Source organism: Rattus norvegicus, chromosome 8 (assembly GCF_021556685.1).
Source record: "Rattus norvegicus strain SHRSP/BbbUtx chromosome 8, alternate assembly SHRSP_T2T, whole genome shotgun sequence".
Classification (NCBI taxonomy): domain Eukaryota; kingdom Metazoa; phylum Chordata; class Mammalia; order Rodentia; family Muridae; genus Rattus; species Rattus norvegicus.
Genome location: NC_141541.1, coordinates 103,477,083 through 103,500,747, shown reverse-complemented (window position 1 = coordinate 103,500,747; position 23,665 = coordinate 103,477,083). Strand labels below are relative to the sequence as shown.

Sequence of the window (23,665 nt, the reverse complement as noted above, 5' to 3'; positions counted from 1 at the left end):
ACAGATGCAAGTCCTTGAAGGACTGGTTCAAGATCACATGGCCAGCAAATCCTGTGATGGAAACCTGATCCACTGGCTCCGTATCTTGCTGCTGGCAACTTCTGGAACCGAACTGCATGGTCCTGAATATGCTGACTTTTGGTCTATTTGGGAAACACCTGACTTTTCCTACAGTGGGCACTCTATTCACTTGAATAAAGGCATATATATATATATATATATATATATATATATATATATATATATATATATGCCCCTCCCTTCCTCCCTCCCTCCCTCCCTCCCTCCCTCCCTCCCTCCCTCCCTCCAATACTCTGCCCTTATCTCTTGAAAGACTAGAGCAAGCGGTCTCATCTCTGAATGTTGGTCTTCATTTCCAAAGCAAGCTGAGATAACACAAAGATATGTAGCTGGGCTTTACTGTGTCCAGAGAGCAGAGGGGCAGTAAGAATGCATTGCTCTTAAAGGGACAGGATGGGCCAGGCCAGCTCTGACACAGCTTCTGTTTGGACAGAACCTAGGTAAGGCTCTTCTATGGAAACAGGGAAAGGCTGTGGGGTGGTTATGGGGAAGCGATATCAGTTCATGCCCTTGAGTGATAATAGCCCGCTCCCATCCTCTAAGCTCTTTGCTACCCATGCTGAGTACGGTTGTGGGAGTCTCACCCAGCCCCAGCAAGGCAGAGATTATCATTGTCATCTTCCTTATTTTATAGATCAAGGTCCAGAGAGTTCAAGAGGTTACCCCCGCCACACACACACACCACAGAGTTGGTAAGTGCCAATCGTGTGAACCGAGCTGTCTGACTCATGCTGTGCTGCCTGAGGCTAATGGGTCTGAACCTGGCTTGGTAGGATGTGGTGCAGCCGTGCCTATTCATAACACGAGTTAGCCTGAGGTGAATTTCAGTGAGGTCTACAGACAGAAGACAAGTTGATGAGACCAAATTAGTGCAAAATACTGAAATAAATGTTCTGCCTCTCCTTTGCACAGGGTGCTAACTGTGGGGCGCTCCTCTGTAAGAGCTGCTGGGAGAGAAATAGAAAGTTCACGAGAGAACGCCACCCCCGAGAGGCAAGTGGTTTGCTTATTCCCAAGAGCTGGCTCAGCGTGAGCTCATCAAACATGACTCTCCCTGGGTGAGAGGGGGCTTCATTTCCTAGTTTCTTCCTCCTAGTCTGTGACTATGACTAGTATCATCTAGCTGGATACCTGTGTTCACCCAGACCCAGCTTTCTTACAGCCTGGCTCTTTCTCTCCATAGCTCTGATGTCCTTGCTAACACCACACCCAATCCTGAGGATTGAGAGCAAGAATTTCCTAGCTCTTGCCTATTTCCTGTCTTCCCGTTAAGTACCACAATTAGTTACCTTGTAACTTCTCTTGAATCAGTGCTGTTAGGTCAATCTTTCTAAAAGCAGCCTCTGTCATTCTGGTGTCTACAAAGCTCCTGATTCTTCATTGTCTCCCAAATCGCATCCAGACACATTTCCCCTGGACTCAGAGCTCAGACTCTTGACAAATTTCACTACCCATGGCTACTCAGACATGGCCAGTCCTCAGTGTGCCTACCAGGCAGCGACCCTCCCTCCCCACCAGGCAAACATGATGCTTGTCCTTCTGGTCTTCTCTCTGAAAGTGGCTTTGCCTGGAGACAGTGAGTGCACCTAGTGTTCAAACAAACACTTATTCATCTTTTTGCTTGCTCCATTTGGACATTACAGCTTTTCTGTAGGACAAACGTGACTGCACTCATTTAATAGCCTTAAGAACCGTGGCTTGAAAGGGGGCAGGAGCCTGAGGTTTCCTATCTAGGAAGTCAGAACCTTGAACTGCATTTTGTTCCCACCCTTCCCATCCTAGAACCTGTCAAATTTTACCTTCCTCTCCAAGTCCAGCTCGAAGGCATCAATTCTGTACTTTTCCTAAACCGAGGGATGAGGGGCCCCCTCTGAGGTTGTACAGCAACTTGCTGACTACTTAAAACAATTGAGGGAAAGCCTGAGAATTCCTGCATGAGGCATTGGGCACAGTGCCAACAGAGCTCACGCTTTCAGAATCTTTTGAACATGACCACTTCTGACCAGTTTAAGAAGTGTTTTTTGTTTTCTGTTTTTCATATTGTTTTTAAATCCAAGCACAAACACATGCACACCCTGAAACAAGTGATACAAATAATATATATTTCCAATCCTGTAACGTACTCTGAAGTTTTAAAAAAACTTCTGGGTAAGAACCTACTAAACTGATTGGGAGACCTACTTCGGAGTCCGGAAGAGCGGTTTGAAACGCTCGTGCTGCAATCTTCCAAAAGCCCCCTCAATAGTTTTAGATGCTTGCAACAGACTGGACTCACAAGAGAAACATGTTCAGCAGGAATTTAGGTGCAGTTCCTCCTGGAAACACAAACAGTTCTCACAAGGCTGCATCAGGAAGGGGAGGCCTTGGCCAACCAGAGGACATTAGCTCCTTGCAGGAAGGCCAAAGGTGATATGTCACAGGGGCCATGTCACAGGGGGGCATCTTGAAGGAGTGACATTTGTGGGAACCAAAGATTCAGGGAGAAAGATTTCTCAAATGCTGTGTCTGAAGACCGAGAGCAAACTTACGTGCTCATCATAATATTAGATATACTGGGAAATCAGCGGGAATTTAAAAATAATAAAAATGCAATAAAATTTTCTGTCTCTATCTGCATAGAGAGTCTGCAGGCCTTCAGGCCTGTAAACCTGTCATTGAATTTAGTATCATTTCAACTTTATGAAGCACTTGATGTTTGCAAAGCGCTTGTACAATTACCAATTACCATAATGTGTATCTTCTGAGCATTGTAGCTCACAAAGGGCCCGAGGACTTCAAACATAGAGTGAAGGGAATTTCTTTTTGCTCCAAAGGAGAAACCTTGGTCAAGTCAATTAAAGAGAAGGCTTCGGAGCTCGTATGGCTGGAGCTGCGTAAGAAGTGGGGTGCTTACTTGTGGAGATCCCTTCATCACTCAGCACCCCGAATCTGCAATGCCAGCAGCCTCTCCTGACAGAGTCCAGCATGCTACACTTGGGAGGACCCGGAACGACTCAGTGCACTTGGAACAGGAGAGAGACCGGCCTTCTAACCCAAGCCTAGGCCAGCAGGTAGGATGCAGAGAACAGTTTTTACAGTTGTTAGAGAAAAGCCGAGAGGATAGCACAAAACCGTCCCAGACCGTTCCAGTGACCGCTCCTTGGCACACACTGGTAGCTCAGGCATGGGCTAGCATAGCATCCTGTGTTCTGGCTGTGTTTACAGGCAACACGTCAATGAAACCCAGTACACTGCTGGATTTCAAGGAATTTTGAGGAAATAGCTTCAAGGGGTGTCAAAGGCAATGGTTTCAGGATGTGTCTGCTTCCTTTGGGAGGAGGGTGGCTCCCCTGTGCTTCTTCCCCTACTTTTGAAAGACAACAGCACTAGCTCTAGTATAGGCAACAGGCTGCCCTAGGGGCTGAGTATGACTGAAATGCTGGTGACATTGTAGTTTACCTGCTAAAGAGCAAATAAAAAGCAACCTTTCATTGAAGGTGAATTTTGACCCACACATTTTCTGTTAGCTTAGCTAAGGCCTCTGTCAGAAACCCTGCAGCCTCTGAGAGTAGATTGTGAGCTAAATGCAGCATCCACTGGCTGTGGGCTTAGCTGCATTCTACTTGACCTTGACTGGAATACTTAGACCACTGGATCATGTTCATTAGTGGAAATCTAAGAGTCGATCTCTTCATGAAAGGACGCTTTTGAATTTTAACACATCTATGCCTTAGGATACATGTCGAGGGCCCCAGCATACCATTCAAAGCAGAAATTAGACTGTCACTGCCCTAACTTTTACCCAAGCAGGAAACTGGTGGGTGTTTGGGAAACGACTGTCTGAGATCACTTTTTTCTCCCTGTCACATCACTGCATACATCTGGCCACTAGTCGTGTTGTTATCATATACCCAAGGTACTGGGTGACTCTGTGTTTAAGTATTCTTCTGCTTTCAAGAAGGAAAATCATTTTCTTGCCATGATGATGTGTGTGACTGACAACCTGTATGAGGATGTTTTGGTCTCACTTCCGGTTTTATCAAATACCTGGCACCTGCTGGTGATTTTGCAGACCTGCCAGAACCTCTCATACCTTTAGCCTCCTGTGAGATCTCACTGCCACTCAGTTCCCAAGTCTTCTCTCCACAGGGCTCTCCCTGTCTTGCCTGAGCTGCTACTGATTACATCCGTTTATGGCTTCCACAACTCCTCTATGTCCCAGTTTTCTGTGCTGCCAGAACTCATCTGTTGAAACCTAACCCCCAGAGCAGCACTGGGAGGTGGGGCCTTTGGGAAGTGCTTCCTGTTAAAGGGCTCTGTTCTCATGAATGGGACTTCCATCCCTATGGAAAGAAAGGACCTAATGATTGCTTTACTTCTGTGGCTTCAGGAGAAGTTGTAAGATATACCCTGCCCCCTGTCTCCAAGGAATAAAAATCAAGAAAGCGCAAGTGAAACACCTATACTTTTTTATGAAGGAAGACATTGAAACCAAATCCAATCCTGGAAGTATTCAGTGTGTAGGTACCTGATACATGACTCACGGGAATGAATGAAAGACACTTTGGTTCATTTTTAGACCACAAAGCCATCAGATAACGTATACATCAATAACAATAAAAAAGAACTCTTCCTTTCTTCTCCTCTTTCTCCTCTCCCACCCTTTCTAAGACAGGGTCTCCCTGGAATTCATACAGAACTTTGGTCTTGAACTCACAGATGCTCACTTGCCTCTGCCTCCCAAGTGAGGGGATGAAAGGCACCCACCGCCACGTCTGCTGAGAATCCTTACAGTAACAGTCCCTGTGGAATGTTTAAGCGCATTCCTCACTGGAAATTAGCTTGTCCCCTACAGACTGGCATCATCTCTTCCTTCTGATTCTCCCTCCCTTGCAGGCTTTCTGTTATCCATGGATAACCACAGCTGTCACTGTTTTTCCATCTTGCTATCCTCCTTGTTTAGACCACTCAAGCTCCCTTCTCGTCATTGAATTCCACTTTAGGAAACCTTAACTCCTCCACGGACCCTTCCCCACATGACTGAAAGAGCGGTAATCATCACTCCATCAAGCCCTTCCTCTGTTAAGCGTCCACGCAGTTAGCTTCGTCCACACATTTAGGAAGTGGTATAACATCACTGAGGGGGTGTCATCAACATCTCCACCCAGCGAAGGAAGCCTTCATTAAGGGTTGTCTCTGCTGTGGGGGCTCTACAATGGCTTCAAATACAGACAGGCGCTGAGGAACTGCTGTCCTCCAGAGGCGACAGGCTCTGTCTCCTTCAGGTGGGAATCCATGCAGCCAGCGGCAGCCATCCATGCTGATAATGTGTCTCTAGTAGTTCATGAATTTGTTGGCAACTTGAAAATGCCCTGGCTGCCACAGTTGAGGAGTGACTAAGTAACAATTAAATTTTAAACAGAAGACACTAGCCCCCACCGGGAAGAAAAACTATGAAAACGAAAATTCAATACTGGCAACACTGAGGCAGTATGCATTTGATTTTTTGAAAGACTTTCCATTTTTTTCCCTTTGAATATTTTTAAACCGAATGACACAGTCTAACCTAGAAATCATCAATATGACATCTCATCACTAATGGTGAGACAGCACAGCTTCACCTGCAAGGGGCAATTGAAAGGCTTCCTTTATCACGGAAGGTACAAGAGGAATAATTATCATCAAAGCCTCGTATTTTGCTTCCATTGTGGGATCAAAGAATTGTGGCACTTCTCTATCAAGTCCGAATTGCTCTCCGTGGTGTAATTTTCAGAAAAAAAATAAATAACTAGAGGAGGATGGTTTGTAACTTAGGAAAAATTATATGTGAAACAACTGAATGTGTGTGTATCAGAGAGAGTGAGAGAGAGAGAGAGAGAGACAGAGAGACAGAGACAGAGACAGAGACAGAGACAGAGAGAGAGAGAGAGCGCAGCTTAGTTCCCAGCCTGACTGGAGATAGAATGAGAATTATGGCTGGCTCACAGGCTAAGCGAAGACTTTTGCTTACAGAGACTGAGTCTTCCTTACGCTATTAAAATACTGCTGTTGTAACTGAACACTGGTGCTGGGATATACAATAACGGCAGTCGGGCAACTCACAGACGCCAAGTGATAATGAGCATTTGATGCACTGGATGATGCTGTTCTCTGAGATCTGTGGCTGACAATAAGTAATAAAGCTAACAGAACTCTACTGTTTGCTAAGCATCACTCCAACTGCCCCAAGTGAATTCTTCTAATGATCAAAACCAGCCAAACTATTATGTAACTAGTCCTGGGTAGACCACAACAGCAAATTGTAGTTGATTTAAGCCAAAAGGCAACGGAATCACGGTTGAGAATCAATGCCCAACCATTAAAGCAGATCTCTATTTGATAAAAAGTAACAGTGGGACATCTGAGTGTACCTTTCTTTATTCTAGAAAGGCCTTCCTAAAAGGATACGATAAACCAGAAGTCTTCAAACAAAACCATATTAGAACACAGGCTCTGTGGAATTTGTCCACACCATGTAGCTGCAGCCTAGGAACCCACTAGCCCATGGAAGTCTCTTGATAATTATGCAATAAATCAAAAAAATGAAAGAGTGAGGGATGTCTAAGAGAGTGCTGTAGATTGGGAAAAATACTCAAGGGATTACTTTGGTCTCATAGTTTAAAGGAATTTGTGAATTGATTTTCTATAAAAGGAAGAGCTATGTTCTGACTTCGTGGTTGTATTAATCTCAATTTTCATTTTGTTTGCTTAAAGTGAATATGAAATGAGAAAGAATTCTTATCTAATAGAGATATTATTAAAAACATGTTTATGGGAAAAAGAGAAAAACATTGTAGTGGGCTTTAAGTTCACATAAAACCCTAGGACGGTTGTGGAAAACTCGGTCACCATCTTTGGACCCTGATTTTCACAATCAGGGTGGGAGGCTATGGTGTTTGGACAACAGATCAGAGGGCTAAATCTGCAGTCACATGTATTCTGTAGGAGAACTTACTCCAACTATGCAATTAGGCTGTTAGGGTCTTACACTCATTGAGTGTATTTATTGTTTTGGTTCTGCAATGCTACTGAGTGGATTGCTTTCTGCAAGAGGCATTTAATAACTGGTCAGCTTTCTCATGGAGTCAGACAACATAAGGGATAACATGCATTCATCCTATGACATGGGAGAAGGAGGCAGGGAAGACCCAAGTTATGACTTAAACATGGCTGTTCTTGTTACCCTGTTCAAAGTCCCTTGTGCTGCTTCCACCAAAAAGTCACGAGAACCCAAAGATCTAGGAAGCTAGCTTTTTCTTGAAGTTAATTTTACTTTGTTGTTATTTGAAGTCTAAAGTCAAGAGCTAGACACAAGCTTTTCCAACAATGGCACCTATGAATGCCCAAGGGACTGACTGAGGGGTGGGGGACAGCTGTCTAACTCCTGCTCCATGCAAGAAGACACCTTCTGGCCAGCTTCTTGGGTGAACAGATGCATTCTTCTTCCATTAGAAAGCCACCATGGAGATATTCATAGAGGGCTTTCAGGAAGTGGACTACTTTTGCTTGTCTTAAGTATGTACCAATCATGGTGCTTCTTGAAACCACTCTGGGATCATTTGATTACATTTGGCAAGCGAGAGTGACAAGTGACGGTAATCTGTAGCTCTTTTAAACACATTCCCTCTATTCCCATGTCTCTTTCTCATTGGTGGTTTCAAAACAATTTGGGGCCAACACTCACTTCAACATGGTGGGGAATAGCAGAACCTCATGAGTGACAACCATGCCTACCTATCATGTTTGCCTCTGAAACCTAATGTGTCAAGTGGCACATAGTGGGTACTTGTTAACGTGTTACTTACAGTTTCTGTTATCTTTTCTACTTGCTAATGAAAATAAAACGTGCCACATCCCCAGACTGGTAAAGATTTTAACGAACTACTAAAGAAATAATGACATTAAAATCACTAAAAACAGTTCCAGAGACCTAAAAACATCCAGAGATGCAGCAATAGCATCTCACACAAAACAAAGATAGCAGAGCTCAGTAAATGGATCATGTGAGCCAAGAGCTTTGGGGTCTTCTGATGGGCACATTGAATTGACTATGTTATTGCTTTTAGGTCAGTCAGCAACACTGGATACCTCAGAAGAGCCTTTCCCTCCTTTGGGCTCAGTGGCTTCTTTGTAAAGCAGAGGTCCTTGTCCATCTAGAACACTGTTTAAGGCAAACTCAAATCATTCATGAAGCACTACTCCAACAAATGACTCAAAGCTGCTTCAACCAGTCAGCATAGGGAAACTCTGCATCGTGGGAAATCATCATTTGGTATGGAAATTGCTGCTCATAATATTCATATCTGGGATTTAACATAAGCGTGACTGTATGGGATAGAAAGCATTCTGCCAAGTTTTGCAAGAAGTTTTCTTTCTTTCCTTATCTGCCCCCCACTATGATTAGTATACTGTTTCATTTAAGTCCCTTAAAGATGTGGTCCAAAATAGTGTGGGAGAACAACAAAGATACCAAATGTTTACTCCCTCTGGAGCGGAGTCTCGACCATTTATACTTCAGGGTCCCACATCGTGACTCTTATAAAGGACGACATTTGATTGGGACTAACTTACAGTTCAAAGTGTTAGTCCACTGTCATTATGGCACAAGGCACGGCGGTGCACAGGCAGGCATGGAAGAGAGAGTGCCACTGGGCCTGGATTGAGCATCTGAAACCTCAAAGTGCACCCTCAGTGACACACTTCATCCAACAAGGCCACGCTAACTCCAACCAAGTCATGCCCCCTAATAATGGCACTCCCTGTAACCGCCAGAATTTTCTGGAATTTATTACTGGGTAAATTTGCCATCCTGTTGTTATCGCTGAACATTCTTCATACTATGTAAAATGCTGGCAAGCGCACGCTAAGCTCGTTGATGTTGGCACAGGAGAAGTGCTCAAAATGATTTTAGGCTGCCCTTTTTTATTTTGGAAAAGGTCATTTTTTATCTCGTGTCATTCGCTTTTGTAGGACTAATATATACACATGCTTAAGGAGAACGATGATAAATGACAGAATGGGAAAAGACTGTACGAAGCAGACAGCCCAGCAGGACCATGAGTCAATGAAGAAGCCATGCAACTCATGATTCCCACACCAGCTGTAACACCCGGAAACTAAGCAAATAATTCTATGCAATGTCTTAAAATATGAATAAGGATGCATCAATTTTAGCTTCTAACCTGCTCATTAGATGAGCTTGTCTGTGAGGTTGGTAGGCAGTTCTAAAATTTGGGGTTTGGTCTTAATAGAAGCAACTCGTAAATGGTGGGATAAGATGCATTTAGTCACCCACACAGAGCAGATGTAGATCCTAAGCCAGGGCCAGACTGAACATAGCAGTTCAGTTGAGTAGTGGACCATAAAGTGACTACGTGTAGTATCTGGGTCATTTGAGTTTATCCTTTCAGAGGATGGACGGCTTTCAACCATAAAAAATAATCCTCCCTTGTATGAAATAGATAATCATCTTAATTCAACCAGAATCTTAGCCATGAAATTTTGAGCTCCTGTTTTATTAGTGAGTTGTGAAATTCCAGTACTTACAGTAGAAAATTAATGAAACGGATAAACAAACAAACTTGTTTCTTTCTCCCTATATATGGTAGGGACTAAGGAAAATCAATCATAGACTTCATATCGGTTAAAATACCTAGAATCCAGGTCAGCTGTGTATGTCTGTTTGCGTCCAAAGAGTGAGATAAATAGGTTAAGAGGCTATGGGTGGGTGTCTACATGGGGCAGCCTAGATAAAAATTACTTGGCCTTGTCCTGCTTGAAGGCTCACTTAGTAACCTTCAGATAATTAATAGACATTTCGATGTTTCAATACCTGAAGTGAAGGTGCCCTATATAGAAAACATTGCCTGCTTGTTTGCTGCCTGTCTGGTATTCATTCATTCATTCATTCATTCATTCATCTTTCATTTATTCATTCATTCAACAAATATTTATTGAGTAGGAGTCCCCTTCCTGCTATGCTATTAGAACAACCACAGAACAAGAACAGACCCAAATCTCAATCCCCAGAAAGAATATGTCTTTACCAGAGGAGGCAATTAAAACAAAGTACATGATATATTGGAAGGTACCATTGTAGGAAAAGTATAAAGCAGAGGAAAAACTAAGTGAATGCTATGGGCGCTTGCTAATAGAGCTGTGGTGGTCTTCAGGCAAGAGGAATGAGAGAGAGAGGAAGGGCAGGGACATTTCAATCTGAGGGGAGAGCCAGTGAGAAGCTGGCCCTGACACATGCTGGGCACATGGGGATAGGCTGTGACTTTAGTCTTCTCCTGGCTAGGACAGGACATTCCTCCCCATGAGCACATGGAAATCTAGAAGTCTGATGTTTGTTTACATTTCAGCTTCCTTTGAGCTTGGTTAGACTGAGTCTAGTCTCTTAGGAGATTGGAGTACTTAAAGTCCCTTGGCTTTCTACTCCTGAAAAAATATGATTTGTTTCCTAGTGTTAAGAACTGAACACAGGACCTCATACATTTTTTTACTGCTTTCCTGTTGAGCTATATTTCCAGCCCAAACTTTGAAGACATGACTTGGAAACTTAGCGGCTCTTTCATGGTGGTGTTCCCTGTGTGACCAGCACTGACCTCTTAACCCTGATATCAAGTGAGTATTGTCAACAGGTATTTGAGAGGTGAGTGTACCACACTGTGAGGCATCAGCATGACTCCTTGTCTTAAGGACAACTTCATGAACTTCTTGAGACATGGGGTTTCATAAGTAGAGTAAGAAAACCACTCACTGCCATCTAGGGTTTTGGAGAGATCTGGGCTTGAATCATCGGATCGAATGTTACCAGCTGTGGAATGTGATGTGAAGTTATACAAGTGATCTGGGAGTCTGGAGTTGTCACAAGGAAAGGAATAAGAATTCCAACCAAGAGTGGTTATGACATCCATGAAGTTCGGTGTGTGATAGTGCTCTGGGGCTTAGTAGCATCTGTTCACCTATCATTCCCTTCTGTCTCAATTTCTTCTTTCTGCTGCATGATTCAGAATCACTACCCATGTTGAATTGTAACGAGATTGTCACTAATCATCAATTTTGGCACCACACGCTTCCAACAACACAGTTGAACAGGAGAACCCAGGTTACCGTACTGAGGCCAACCTTAGAAATATAGAAAGCTAACCAATGGTCTCTTCATGTGTACTTTCAACTCTCTCCTCCTCCAACTTCCTGCAGAGCCTAAGAACAGAGTGAATTTAAAGCCCCCTCACTGTACTCTGCTCGGCCAGTGCTCATCTTCATTAGGTATGCATTTGTGAGACACCCGCCCCCTCCCTCCCCACTGTAATTTTGAGGAAAACTTTTATGAGAACATACATATGAATTGCTTAATGCCATGGAAAAGTAAAATAATAGAATTATGTGAGCCCCGGTGGTTTGTTTTATTGCTAATAATGATGAAATAACAAGCTATTCTCGAGTCTGAACATTGGGTATCAATTGCATATGAATGGGGACTCTAATGGCTCGTTTTCTAAGAGTGTACCTCGCTAGTCAATTCAACCTCGGCTTAGATGTTGCTGCCAAAAGCATTTTGCAGATATGGTTGAACGTACGATCAGTTTATTTTAAGTAAAACAAATTATCCAGTGGGCCTCCTGTAATTAGCTGCATGGCCTTTAAAGCAGAACTGAAGCTTCTCTGCAGGATTCTGCCTCGAGATTACAGCAATAGCAGCACCCTAGCTCCCAGGCTGAGAGTTGGCCCTTCAAATTGCACGCGTGGTAGTTTCTACAACTATACAAGCCAGTTCCTTGAAATGGGTCTGCATATGTATATAAGCATACATAAATCACTTCCAGCAGTGGTTCCTGTTTCCTTAGAGAACTCTAATTCAGTTGTGTTGAAGGTTATTCTTTTTCTCTTGTCAAAAATTCCCCTTTTATGGAGCTAGGGATCAAGCCCAGGTCTTTTCATGTTAGGCAAGTATTCTATTACTGAACTACCTTCTCTGTTCTGTCAGGAATTCTCAGTAGGAAGCTGAAGCAGGCTGATGACAAGTTCAAGGCCTGCCTGGGCTATAGACTGAGTTCAAGACTAGTATGGGTAACTTAGTAAGATGCTATCAAAATTATATATTTTATATAGTTTCATATATATAAATATATAAAATATATTTTATATATTATATATAATATATAAAGGAGGAGGGGGACTGGGTATATAGCTCAGTTGTAGAGCCCATGTCTAGAATGTGAAAGATCCTGGGCTTAAACTCTCAGTACTATAAAATAAGCAAACGTTCTTTATCTTGCTTTAACCATGTGATGGTATTCTAAAGAAATGAAGTATCAACAGCTCCACGCTGTGTAGTCCATTTCTATCAGCACCCTAAAATTTCCTTTGGTCAAGCAAGGCGAGACAACTTGACTCCAGTGAGGGATTGTCCCTACATTGGCAATGACTGGAATGGCCTAACCTGTTAGGGTCACAGGGAACATCAACAGGGTTTAGAGTGGCCAATAGAGTGAATGTAAATGCTAAATTCATAACTTGTCTAAAAATATACCTATATCAAGAGGTCACAGAGTTGAAACGGCTTGGTATGCTCCTCTCCAGGTAAAACTCAAACCTTAACTAGGGCACACACACCCCCCCTGCTGTGTATGAAAAAATTATATTCCTGCAATGACGGCGGCTGCACTGCAGTTTCCAGAAGGAATGCACAGGAGGACAAATTGCCATGCAGAGAGATATTACAGAGAGGATAAATCTGCCTTCATTTCTACTAGGCTGTCCTTAATCGTATGGAAATAAACCTTTGGTGGAAAGTGAGATTAAAAACTATGACATCATCTAAATTTAGAGCCACTGCTTCGAGCAAAAAATTTGAGTGGGCTCCAAATTTCATTTTCTTGTCTCCGAGTTAATTTTTCTACTTTATTCCTTTTCCCTGTTGCAAAGCTGCCTCACAGCACTTTTCAGAATTTGGAGGACAAAAATAAGAAGCTCGTACCAGGTTTCTGATTTCCCATTTCCTAGCTGTGTATTTCATTAGGTGTTTGTTTCCACTGTTTCTCACACCTTCCTCCAAATTTGGTTACCAGAGACTGACGTCACTGGCAGGAGCCACTCCTGTTTCTGGAAGAGAAGTCCAGCAGGTGTATAAGCCTGTGACAACCTGCCAAGATTACGAATTCCCCCAACGACCAGGAAGGTTCCAGGTAAGTAATGAGGCCAGAGCAAGCAAGAGGTTGCCAATGACCAAGATACACCACTCTTTGCAGCGTGGTAGCCTGGGCTGCCCACACAAATGCAGGACTGATGTGAGGGAAGATATCTGACAGACAGCAGAGAGATGTGGCTGAGAATCACTGAGCCCCAAGCCTTGCCCTCCACAGTAACATGAGATGACAGAGCACTACAGGGATGCTTTCCAACTTGTGAACGAACTTCCTCTTGCTTACCTCTGCATCTTCTTGCCTTCTCCTCATTCCCTCTTAATCTTCCTTTCTAATTTCCGGGCCTTCCTCCAATCTGCTTTCCTTTCATCCCTGATGTAAATTTATGATATTTCTCACTGCCTCCTGCCTTTCTGTCATAGCTTCCTCTTCTTCACCCATTTGCCGACTTCTATCAAACTTCTAAAAACAGATCCTTTCTCTGATCTTACCTCTTCCTCTCCCACTGATGTGTTGTGGCTTTAATTGTTGCTTTGGGTTTTAATCACCCAGTGACTGACTTTTTCTTATTTAAAGGAGAGGGATTTTGTCATTGCAGAAAACCAGCTGTGAAGACCCAACACATTCAGTTTGAGGCAATTGTCTGTCCCCCCCCCCCAACATGGTGCTCTTGACTGGATTAGCCATGGGCTGCTTGCTTCTACAGGGCAAAGCACTTCAGCCTGATTTTTCAACCCTCAAACTCACATGGCAGAGCATGTCTGCATTCACAGTGATAGGTAGAATTGTAAAAAAAAAAAATTGCTTTTCAGAAGAAAGAGTTTACCTCAGTGCTCAGTGTTACTGGAGGGAAATTAAAGAGTGGCACTATTTTATACTATGAGAAAGCCGACTCTAGCCCCTCAACTCATTCACTTTTACTCCTAGCCCATCATTTTATACAGGAAACAAAAGTATACAGTGGGCCTCTGGGAGGTAGGTGTAGCTGGGTCCTGTCCAAGCCCATCAGACCAGCCAGAGACTGTGAAGGCCCCTGAGACTGTTCAGTGAAGCAGGTGATCTCTGGCCAACCAAACTGGAAGTAAGATCCCTCTGTAGAACAACAAAATAGATAAGTTCTTCAGAACCATATGATTTTGTCATCTGACATTGGGAAATACCGGATCACCACAAAAAACATGATGTGCCATTGACACGGGGCATGTCATCAACATCCTTGCTTTTTCAACCCTTGTCTACCATTTCAATAATGGTCTACATGGTTCTAGATTTTTGAAATCACTCCTGTTGATTTACTTTACCTTTGTGTGGTCCTTAGGCTGCAGGCCTTACTCCTCCAGATGGGGTGCAGAGTAGCCTGCCCCCAGGAGAAGCTGCCAGACTCTCAATACAAAGGATACTTGTGGTCAAATCCGTACCACATCCTGAAGAGCTGTGCACTCTCTGTCTTCGTCATGTCTTTATCCACCTTATTTGCTTCCTGGAAAGAGACCGTAGAAAATGGTGCATCTTAAATACACGTCAAACCAAATCCAATTTAACTACATCATTAAGGAAACATTAAAAAAAGGTCTAGGCATGTTCATCTTAATGCTGAAAGAGTTTTCAAATTATCTCAGAGATCTTTCTCTGTAGATGAGAATGAGAGGTTTTGGCCCAATTCAGTATTCGCTGTCTTAATCATCTCAATTTTATTAAATAGCTAAGAGATGTCACTTTCGGCCATCAGTGATAAGGCTGTTTCTGTCACAAGGTTGTTGTGGGAACATGGCAGTCCACTTAAGTCAAATCTGGGTGTCATTTATTTATGGACTACTGAGAAATTACTAAAGAACAGCCTTATAATTGTTACTTAGGTTTACACTCATTTTCGTTTTGATAGGTCACTATTAAAGGCTGTGATTGGTTTTTGACACCTTTCTGTTAGGATTAGAAACAGCTCAAAGAGATATTCCTGATGGGAAGCCGTTAAGAAATGTAGATATGGGGGTTGGGGATTTAGCTCAGTGGTAGAGCGCTTGCCTAGGAAGCGCAAGGCCCTGGGTTCGGTCCCCAGCTCCGAAAAAAAGAACCAAAAAAAAAAAAAAAAAAGAAATGTAGATATGATTGTTCTCCCCGCCCCCCCCCCACAAGCACCATAATGGAAGAGAGTAGGAAACAGAGACCAAAAAGGAAGACAATGTATTTGATGGCATGAAATGAGAGACAGAAGTAAGAAAGCGAATGGAAAGGCTCTGTGCTAAAGCCTTGCACTGTGGGAAGAAGGATCCTCAGGAGCATCTGAGACTGAGTGTTTCATTTCACATACTAAGGAAAGTGAATTCTGCACAATTGTGATGGCTACGTATACTGGACTTAGTGTGGATTCTCTGCTTTGTCTGGACCCAGAATTTCCACTCCCAACTAATCTATAACTTGGCTGATCTGGAACACAGAGAGCATTGTTCTGATGGATGCTGGTGTATGGGAGACCATGGAAACCCCACCCACTTCACCAAAGTCAGTCCCTTCTCAAGTCCAGGATGGATTGATTTTTTTTTTTTTGTATTTAATTTGTTTGCTGCTCTTTCCTAGTCAGCTCCATTACTGTTAACCACGAGTAGCTATATCCTGCTCCATGAAATCTCTACCAGCAAATGCTACAGCTCCAAGAAATGGGACTACAGGGAAGGCAAGTGTGGCCCACTGTTATGTAGCAGTAACCGTTTGCCAGAAATGGTGTAGCAGAGAGTCACACCAAAGCCAAACCCAAACTCACCATCCTTCTGCTTTAAGATCTCTAGTTTCAAAATGTAAAGCTTCCTATGTGATATTTGATATCCCACTCTTTTTTCTTCCCATTTGTCTCTAAAGGAAACGTAGTCATCTGTCTCAGTCTCCCTGTGCTTGTCTATGTCTCTCTGAGGCCACGTCCACCTAACAACAGCAACAGAACAACCGCTTCATACAGCAGTTTCTGCATCAGGAGGCAACTCAGACAAGCTGTTTTGGGGGTCTCTACTGCTCAGAGCTAAGGTTCCAGACAAAATTTCTCATCGTTAACTCAAATAGTTCAAAAAGCTTTGTGACATTTTCTGTCTCTTTTTCTGCATTTCTTTAAGAATGAGGACCTTGAGGGTTTTACCCATCAACAGGCATGGCTGATTTTGATAGTGGAATGGCATCTTCTAATTACAAAGCAGTCACTTGAGGAAAGTGTTAAAACCACAATATCCCCTCCCCTCGCCTCTTTTTAAAGAAAGGCTGAGGAGGTAAGCTGGATGGTGTTCGGAGGCTCAGCTGCCAGCCTTCAACAGCTCAGCTGAGTGACTTTGCAATAATGACAGTTCCTAGTTATTGAATGCTCCTTAACTTCCAGACAGCATGCTAGTCGCATTATCCAGCCATTAGTTTTTCCAATCATTATTTTTCAATTTCTACCACAATCCATCTAGATTGGTTGAGTTGTTGCTATTTTGCACTTCCCTAGAGAAGGGAAGCCGTGAACACAAAGTCACACGGTTAGTAAGAAACAGCAGGAGTTTGAATCTGGGACTGAGTTGCTAGACTCTAAAGATGATATTTCTTCTAAGTGTCTCACACTAAGCTGTGAAAGCAGTCATTCTCTAATAGACGACATAATTTTATAGCTCTTCTTTTTCTTCCCTCCCTCCCTCCCTTCTTTCCTTCCTTCCTTTCTTCCTTTCTTCCTTCCTTCCTTCCTTCCTTCCTTCCTTCCTTCCTTCCTTCCTTCCTCAGATTCTTTCATAGGCTGACCTCAAACTTCACATCCTCCTGCCTCAGCCTCACAAAATGCTGGGAGTATAGCATACTTTGGATGAGTTACAGCTACTGGTCTTTTTTTTTTCTTTTCTTTTTTTTCAGAGCTGGGGGCTGAACCCAGGGCCTTGCGCTTGCTAGGCAAGCACTCTACCACTGAGCTAAATCCCCAACCCTACAGCTACTGGTCTTAAGGAACAAAAGCCATTTGGAATTACTATGTTTGTATCACTGACCACTATAACAGCAGTAGACGCTTCAAAACGCATGCCCTTCAATGTCAGATGACACTGTAGGTGATTTTTGTACCTTGTAGATCATGAACGCATGCTTTGTCACTGCCTCTGTTTTAAGGACAAGGAACCCAAGGTGAGTGGGGAGCATGGAAAATTCTAAGCTTTAAGTTCTCCAGCAGCAGAAATTCTTTCATCCTCTGGCACATAAACAGGAAGCCAATAAGGGCAAAAGGGGTCTCTGAGCGGGAAAGCAAGGTCAGGATGCTGGGATGCTCACAGACACAGAGATGAACAACTACACACAACTTAGACTCCCGGGGTCTTCTCAGGGGTTTTCTGTGATCTTAGAAATTCTCTCTTGTCTTTCTTCTTTCCCCTCTTTCATTTTGCTTCCTAAGGCTACAATATTGGAATTTAGAAGCACCGAGGACATATTTCTATATAAATGTCTGTGGATGTTTTTTGTCATCTGATAGGTGCAATATATACTTCAAAACAACTTTGTTTTAGTTGACTGACTGGAAATGTTATTTATCTCACTACGTTGTAAAGAAGTTGAGTTCTAATTCTAATAAAATGGGGGTGGAATGTGTTTTCCCAGGTGAGAAAAATTCCACTGATGATCCAGAAATGACTGTTTTGCTGATCCTAGTTAAAAAATTTCAATACGTATCTTAAACATCTGTTGGCCCAGTTCTGGATCCATTCATTTATTTCTCTGGAGTTATTGATGACTTAATAACTTAGTTATGAAAGGCCATTAATAAATGAATAGAAATAAATGAGTTAGTCCAGTGCATGTTACGCTTGTGCAGTGGGGGCTAAAGATAAACGTGCTAAGGCAAGGCCAGCCTTTTCAGTCACACTGCAGTGGGGGCGGTATCTGATAAGGCAGTTTGGAGAACAAGTTCCTGGAAGGGTCCCAATGTACAGAGAACCAGAAACAGCCATCAATATATCTGCATTATTCTGAAATAGGGACCAACACATGCTTCAAGGACAACGGATGTGAGCAGTCATTGGTAGGAGGATCTACCTTTCCCTGGTGTTTTTGTTTATCACTATCGAGAGTTATTCTCTGTTCAGTTTCCTTATTCCAGAGAAGTGATATTCATTTTTAGAACAAGCATAGGATACAACATATCCTCACCTTTCTTATTCCCAGATGAATTCTTAAATGTTCCCAAGACCAAGATTTGGACTTTCTTCCACTGAATAACAATGATACACTCACGACCTTGGAGCCTCAGGTTTCCCAGCTCTGCATGGGAACTGGAAATTCAAGAGTGTTGAATTGTACCTTTTATTTGCCTTGCTACATCTAAGAAGCAGAATGATGGATGTATATGGAATTTCTGGCTCCTTTATTATCTTCTATTTCTGGGAACATTTAAAAATGGCTAGGCAATCTGATCTTTCTTCCTCCCCACCCCCCTTCAAACAAGGGAATAGAGTAGAGATTGGGAAATGACTGGGCACAGCAGGAAGTGGATAGTTTTCTTTTTACTGAGCCCTGCAAATGTGGCACAACCATGAGAGGAAAAATTATGATGCTCTTCTTTATTTTGGATTTATTTGGACCAATGAGGGGAAACAAAACAAAACAAACAAACAAACAAACAAACAAAACAAAAACAAAGGCTCTGGCCAGAAATCTACAAAAACCAGACATGGAAACGAGAAGCAAGTAAAATGATTATTATAAGGATTCTGAAATTATTTCAACAATGCTATGTGGCTCCTTCTGGGTTCCGAAGTTGCTACTCAGGAGGTTTGTGTAAATGGAATTGGCTTTGGGTATTTTAGCTTATGACCTCCCTCAAGAATGGAGAGTCTTATGTGGTAATCTCAAATTTATGCCTTGATTTACTAATTATCGGGGAGAGAACCTGATTTTTGCTCTAAAGAGAAAGATTCCAGAATTCCAAAGGGAGATAATCGCATTACTGAAGGGTAAAGGGAAAGCTTTGGAAGTTACCTTTTAAAAGGTCAACCGTCAATTCTCAGTCTCCACACAGAAACACTTTATGCAAATGTTCTCACCTGCCCAGAACCCAAATACATTCGTAAATGTTCCAAAGAAGGGAGTTAGGAAATGTATGTGTAAGAAGACAACATTAAGGCAGTTAACTATCAAAAGATGGGCAAAACTCTGAGATGCCTCCCAGGTATCTGCAGATACCCACAGCTATCCTCTACTGCCAGATGCGCCAGCTCCAGGGTAAGCTGGAAAGGAATGGTCCTGGTTCTTATGACTTGGGCTGGTAACGGATGTACATTCATACAGGAAAGAAAAGTATTTGGGTCAAGAAAATTCAATATTGGTTTTTAAATAGATTATCTACAAATTCTTTGATTCTACTTTCCTTAGAAACCGGAAACTAATTTCTCTCAAGTACCATGTGTAGGATGTGCTTAAAAATCTCCTACCTAATGAATACAATGTAGCATACAAGTGTTGTGACACTACGTCGTGCTTTAAATTAGGTCATTAAAAGGCACCGGGAATTTTTCTTTGCGTTCCTTTCTTGGACTGCCTACTCTAAAAAGCTGGCTTCCAACTGATGGCTCCATAGCAGGTCTACGGAGTGCTCTATGTGTTACCACGTAGTCTATTATAGATAGCAAGGAACCTAGGGTTTCTATCAACATAGATATGGATACTCCAGATCTAGGCAAGTCTTCCAGAGACAGTCATTTCAACTGACATCTTGTCTGCATCGGAGAGGAAACACTCAGTCAAGTTGCTTTCAAACTCTTGACCCATATAACTTTTGAGCTAATTTAAGCCATCATGGAACAGTTTATAATGAATACTAACTAGAACATCCAGTATTATGAACTCTAGATATAAAAGGTACTCATGGGAATTGAAAAATGATGATGCCTGTATTGGTATAGATCTTTTGCAAAGTATTTTTTTTTTAACAAATAACTTATTTGTAAGGTAGAAGGTTTATTTTTCCTCTTAACACTACATCAAAAACTAAACTTGGGTTCAAAATGACCATGTTACAAACTGAAGATTGAGGACAAAGACAAAAGAAAAAAAGATGGATGAACTGAAAGATGGGCAGATGGTCACAGAATGGCACTGTCTTCACTTCTTGGCACTCTTACCTGATATCTGATTTTTAGAATGGTTTAACTGGTATGAAACCCTTTTATATAACAGCATCTTTCTCCTTATGTGTGATGGTTTGTATATGCTTGCCTCAGGGACTGGAACTATTAGGTGATATGGCCTTGTTGGAGTAGGTGTGACCTTGTTGGAGGAAGTGTGTCACTGTGGCGATGGGTTTTGAGATCCTCATCCTAACTGAATGGAAGCCAGTGACCTTCAGATGAAGATGTAGAACTCTCAGCTCCTCTAGCCCTGTGTCTGCCTGGATGCTGCCATGCTCCTGCCTTGATGATAATGGACTGAACTTCTGAACCCATAAGCTAGCCCCAGTTAAATGTTATCCTTATAAGAACTGCCTTGGTCATGGTGTCTGTTCACAGCAGCAAAACCCTAATTAAGACACTATGCAAAATCACTTTCAGAACATGTAATGGTTTGCCATGTGGGATTACTGGTATCACAGATGTAACAGTGATTGGACTCAGTGATTGGGCAATCAGTAGAAGCTAATGATAAGGTAAGGTACAGATAAAGTAGAGACAATAATAAGACCCCCAAACTGACCACTGATAGATACAAACTTCGAAATAACTCAGGTGTTAGAATTAATAGGTAATAGGCTTTAAGACAGCTATAAGAAAGATCCTGGAGAATTTAATTAAATTAAGATAACAAATATAAAATGAAGACCTCAGAAGAAATATGTGAACTGTAAAAAAGGAAAGAAAGAAAGAAAAATAAAGAAAGAAAGAAAGAAAGAAAGAAGGAAGGAAAAAAGGAGAAAAGAAAAGGAGATTCCAGAAAAAAGGTGAATGCTATCTAGAAAGAAAATTCTACTGTATTGGCTGTTTGGATGCTGCAGAAGAAAATGGCAGTGAACTTGAAAAGAGATCTAGATTAAAACATCCAACTTATACAACCTTGTAAGATAAGATTTGAATAATAAGAAAGTACCTATATGACATAAGAAAAATTTATAGAGTAGCTTAACATTCTATGACTGGAATACACGGAGGGGACAGTGAACACAGAAAGCAGAATGTTTAAGAAGACAATAATTCAATTTTATAAATTAGATTACAAACATCTACACAGAAACCCAAGAAACTCGAATCTGAATTAGGATAAATTTAAAGATCAATAAACCATAGTCAGACTTCTAAAACTGAAAAAAAAAACTTAAAAGAGATGAGATTAAAACAGATCAAATTATGTTTGATATCTTAATTAGGATTTCTACTGCTGCACCAAAACACCATGATCAAAACTCTTTTACTTCAACATCAATGCTCATCACCAAAGTCAAGACAGGAACTCAAGCAGGGCAGGAACTTGGAGGCACGACCTGATGAAGAGGCCGTGAAGAGGGGCTGATTACTGGCTTGCTCAGCTTCTTTCTTATAGAACCCAGGACCACCAGCCTAGGGACGACACCAACCACCATGGGTTGAGCTCTTCCTCACTCATCACTAATTGAGAAAATGCCTTTTTGCTGGATTTCACAGAGGCATTTCCTCAACTAAGGCTCCTTCCTTTCTGACGACTCTAGCATGGGTCAACTTGACACAAAACCAGCCCGTACATTCAGCAAAATAAAGCAAATTCTGCTGACGGTTCATGAAAAAAAAAAAAGGCTTGAAGGCAAGGGTTACAATTTGCAAAGCATTAAAAAGAAAATGAGTTCTATATTCAGGGAAATTCCTCAAGTATGTGAAGGAGTATTGGCCAAACGGAAGGAGAACATGGCAAACCTCTAATGGGTGCACATTGCACCAGTAACTGGCAAAGTAAGTAGATTAAAACAAAGACTCAACCTGACTTAGTTGACAATTGTGTGCATGTGTCTTGTGCATATATGTGTGCATGCATGTGAGAACATATGCATGGAGGCATACATATATGTATGAATGGAGGGCAGGAGTTGATAACTTTAACTCTCTGCCTTATTTTTCTGAGCCTCGCTGAATGTGGAGCTCATTGATTGTCTAGGCTGGCTGGCTAATCACAGCAACCCTCCTCTCGCTGCTTCCAGACTGAGCGTATAGACACACATCCCTGTGCCTGGCTTTTTAATGTGGCTACTGCGGACCCAAAACCAGGCACTCATGTTTTCTCAGCCAACACTTTTCCAGCCTTTTATTTTGATTGAGACTCTCACTGTAAGCCAAGGGTGACCTTGAATTTTTAATCCTTCTGCCCCCACCCCTTAGGTGCTAGAATTACAAGCAAGTAACATGATTCCAAGTTTGTGCACCACCATAGATTAAATCCATGCCTTTAGGCATGCACCTCGACAACTGACCTACATCCTTCCTCCAGTGATTGATACCTCTGTAATATCACACCATCTATATTCTGCAGTTGTTGAGTGTGCTATTGGAACAGTTGCTGGAAGACACATCTTTTAAAGCATACAAGGAATGTTTACAAAGACGGACCAATCATAATTGTAAAAGAAAGCCACGCATATTCAAAAGATTAAAATATTATCTATTACAAAACAGAAACTCTTTACCATAGCCCAAATGATCTATATGGCAGATCAGTTATGTAAAAGATCCCAGCTTCTCACCTTTCCCCATGTCAGTAGCATTTCCAATGATACCTGATGGTACTTTTCACCAAGCCAGAGTTGCCTATTTAGCTCTTTCCTAGGATGTCCTTGGGATAGAATGCAGCAGCAGTGCCAGAATATTAGAACTGAAGCTAGCCCCAAGAAACAGTCCAGGCTTTATCTTACATTCTTGCTCTCTGTCTTCACCAGAAGAATGGTATGCCCAAAGTAGAACACAACAGTAGGACTCCTGTTGCACACTCCTTAGATTTTGAAGGTGTTACCAAGCATTAATGGGGTGACAAAATCACAAAAGCTGGCTCCAGCCTCTGACTCTTGCAGATTCATAGACTTTAACACTTCCTGTGGCTATTTCAGCTATGGCAGCATCGTTTCTCTTCATCACACATACTGTGAATGCTCCTTCCTTTGTTTTGCCCTGTATGGAATGTTCTTCCTTTAGACCTCCACAGGAACAAGAGTTTTAGATGGGCATCTCTTGTAAGGAGGAATTAAGAAGCATTGAATAGTAAGGGGAGGTGAAGAGCCTACTCCACTGTAACTGGCTGTTGACATACTGTGTAGAGTGTAGAGCACTTCCTACACAATGGAACAAGGCTTTTAGCTTAGAGGGTATGGGAGAAGAGGATTCCATGGGGAGATAATCAAGCAAAGATGAGGACTATGCTCTGGCCCTTGAAATGAGGATCTGTTTATATTCTTGACAGAACTGGCAAGTTAG

At 42.2% G+C, this 23,665-nt stretch overlaps 1 protein-coding gene across 2 annotated transcripts in view; it reads right to left on the bottom strand.

The window, feature by feature from the left end:
* Slc9a9 (solute carrier family 9 member A9) overlaps nucleotides 1-23,665 on the bottom strand; it is a 560,109-nt gene that overhangs the window by 80,567 nt on the left and 455,877 nt on the right. For both annotated transcript variants that reach the window (NM_001271438.2, XM_087562860.1), the window contains 1 exon segment: nucleotides 14,651-14,730. In NM_001271438.2, the coding sequence (NP_001258367.1) occupies nucleotides 14,651-14,730 (80 nt within the window).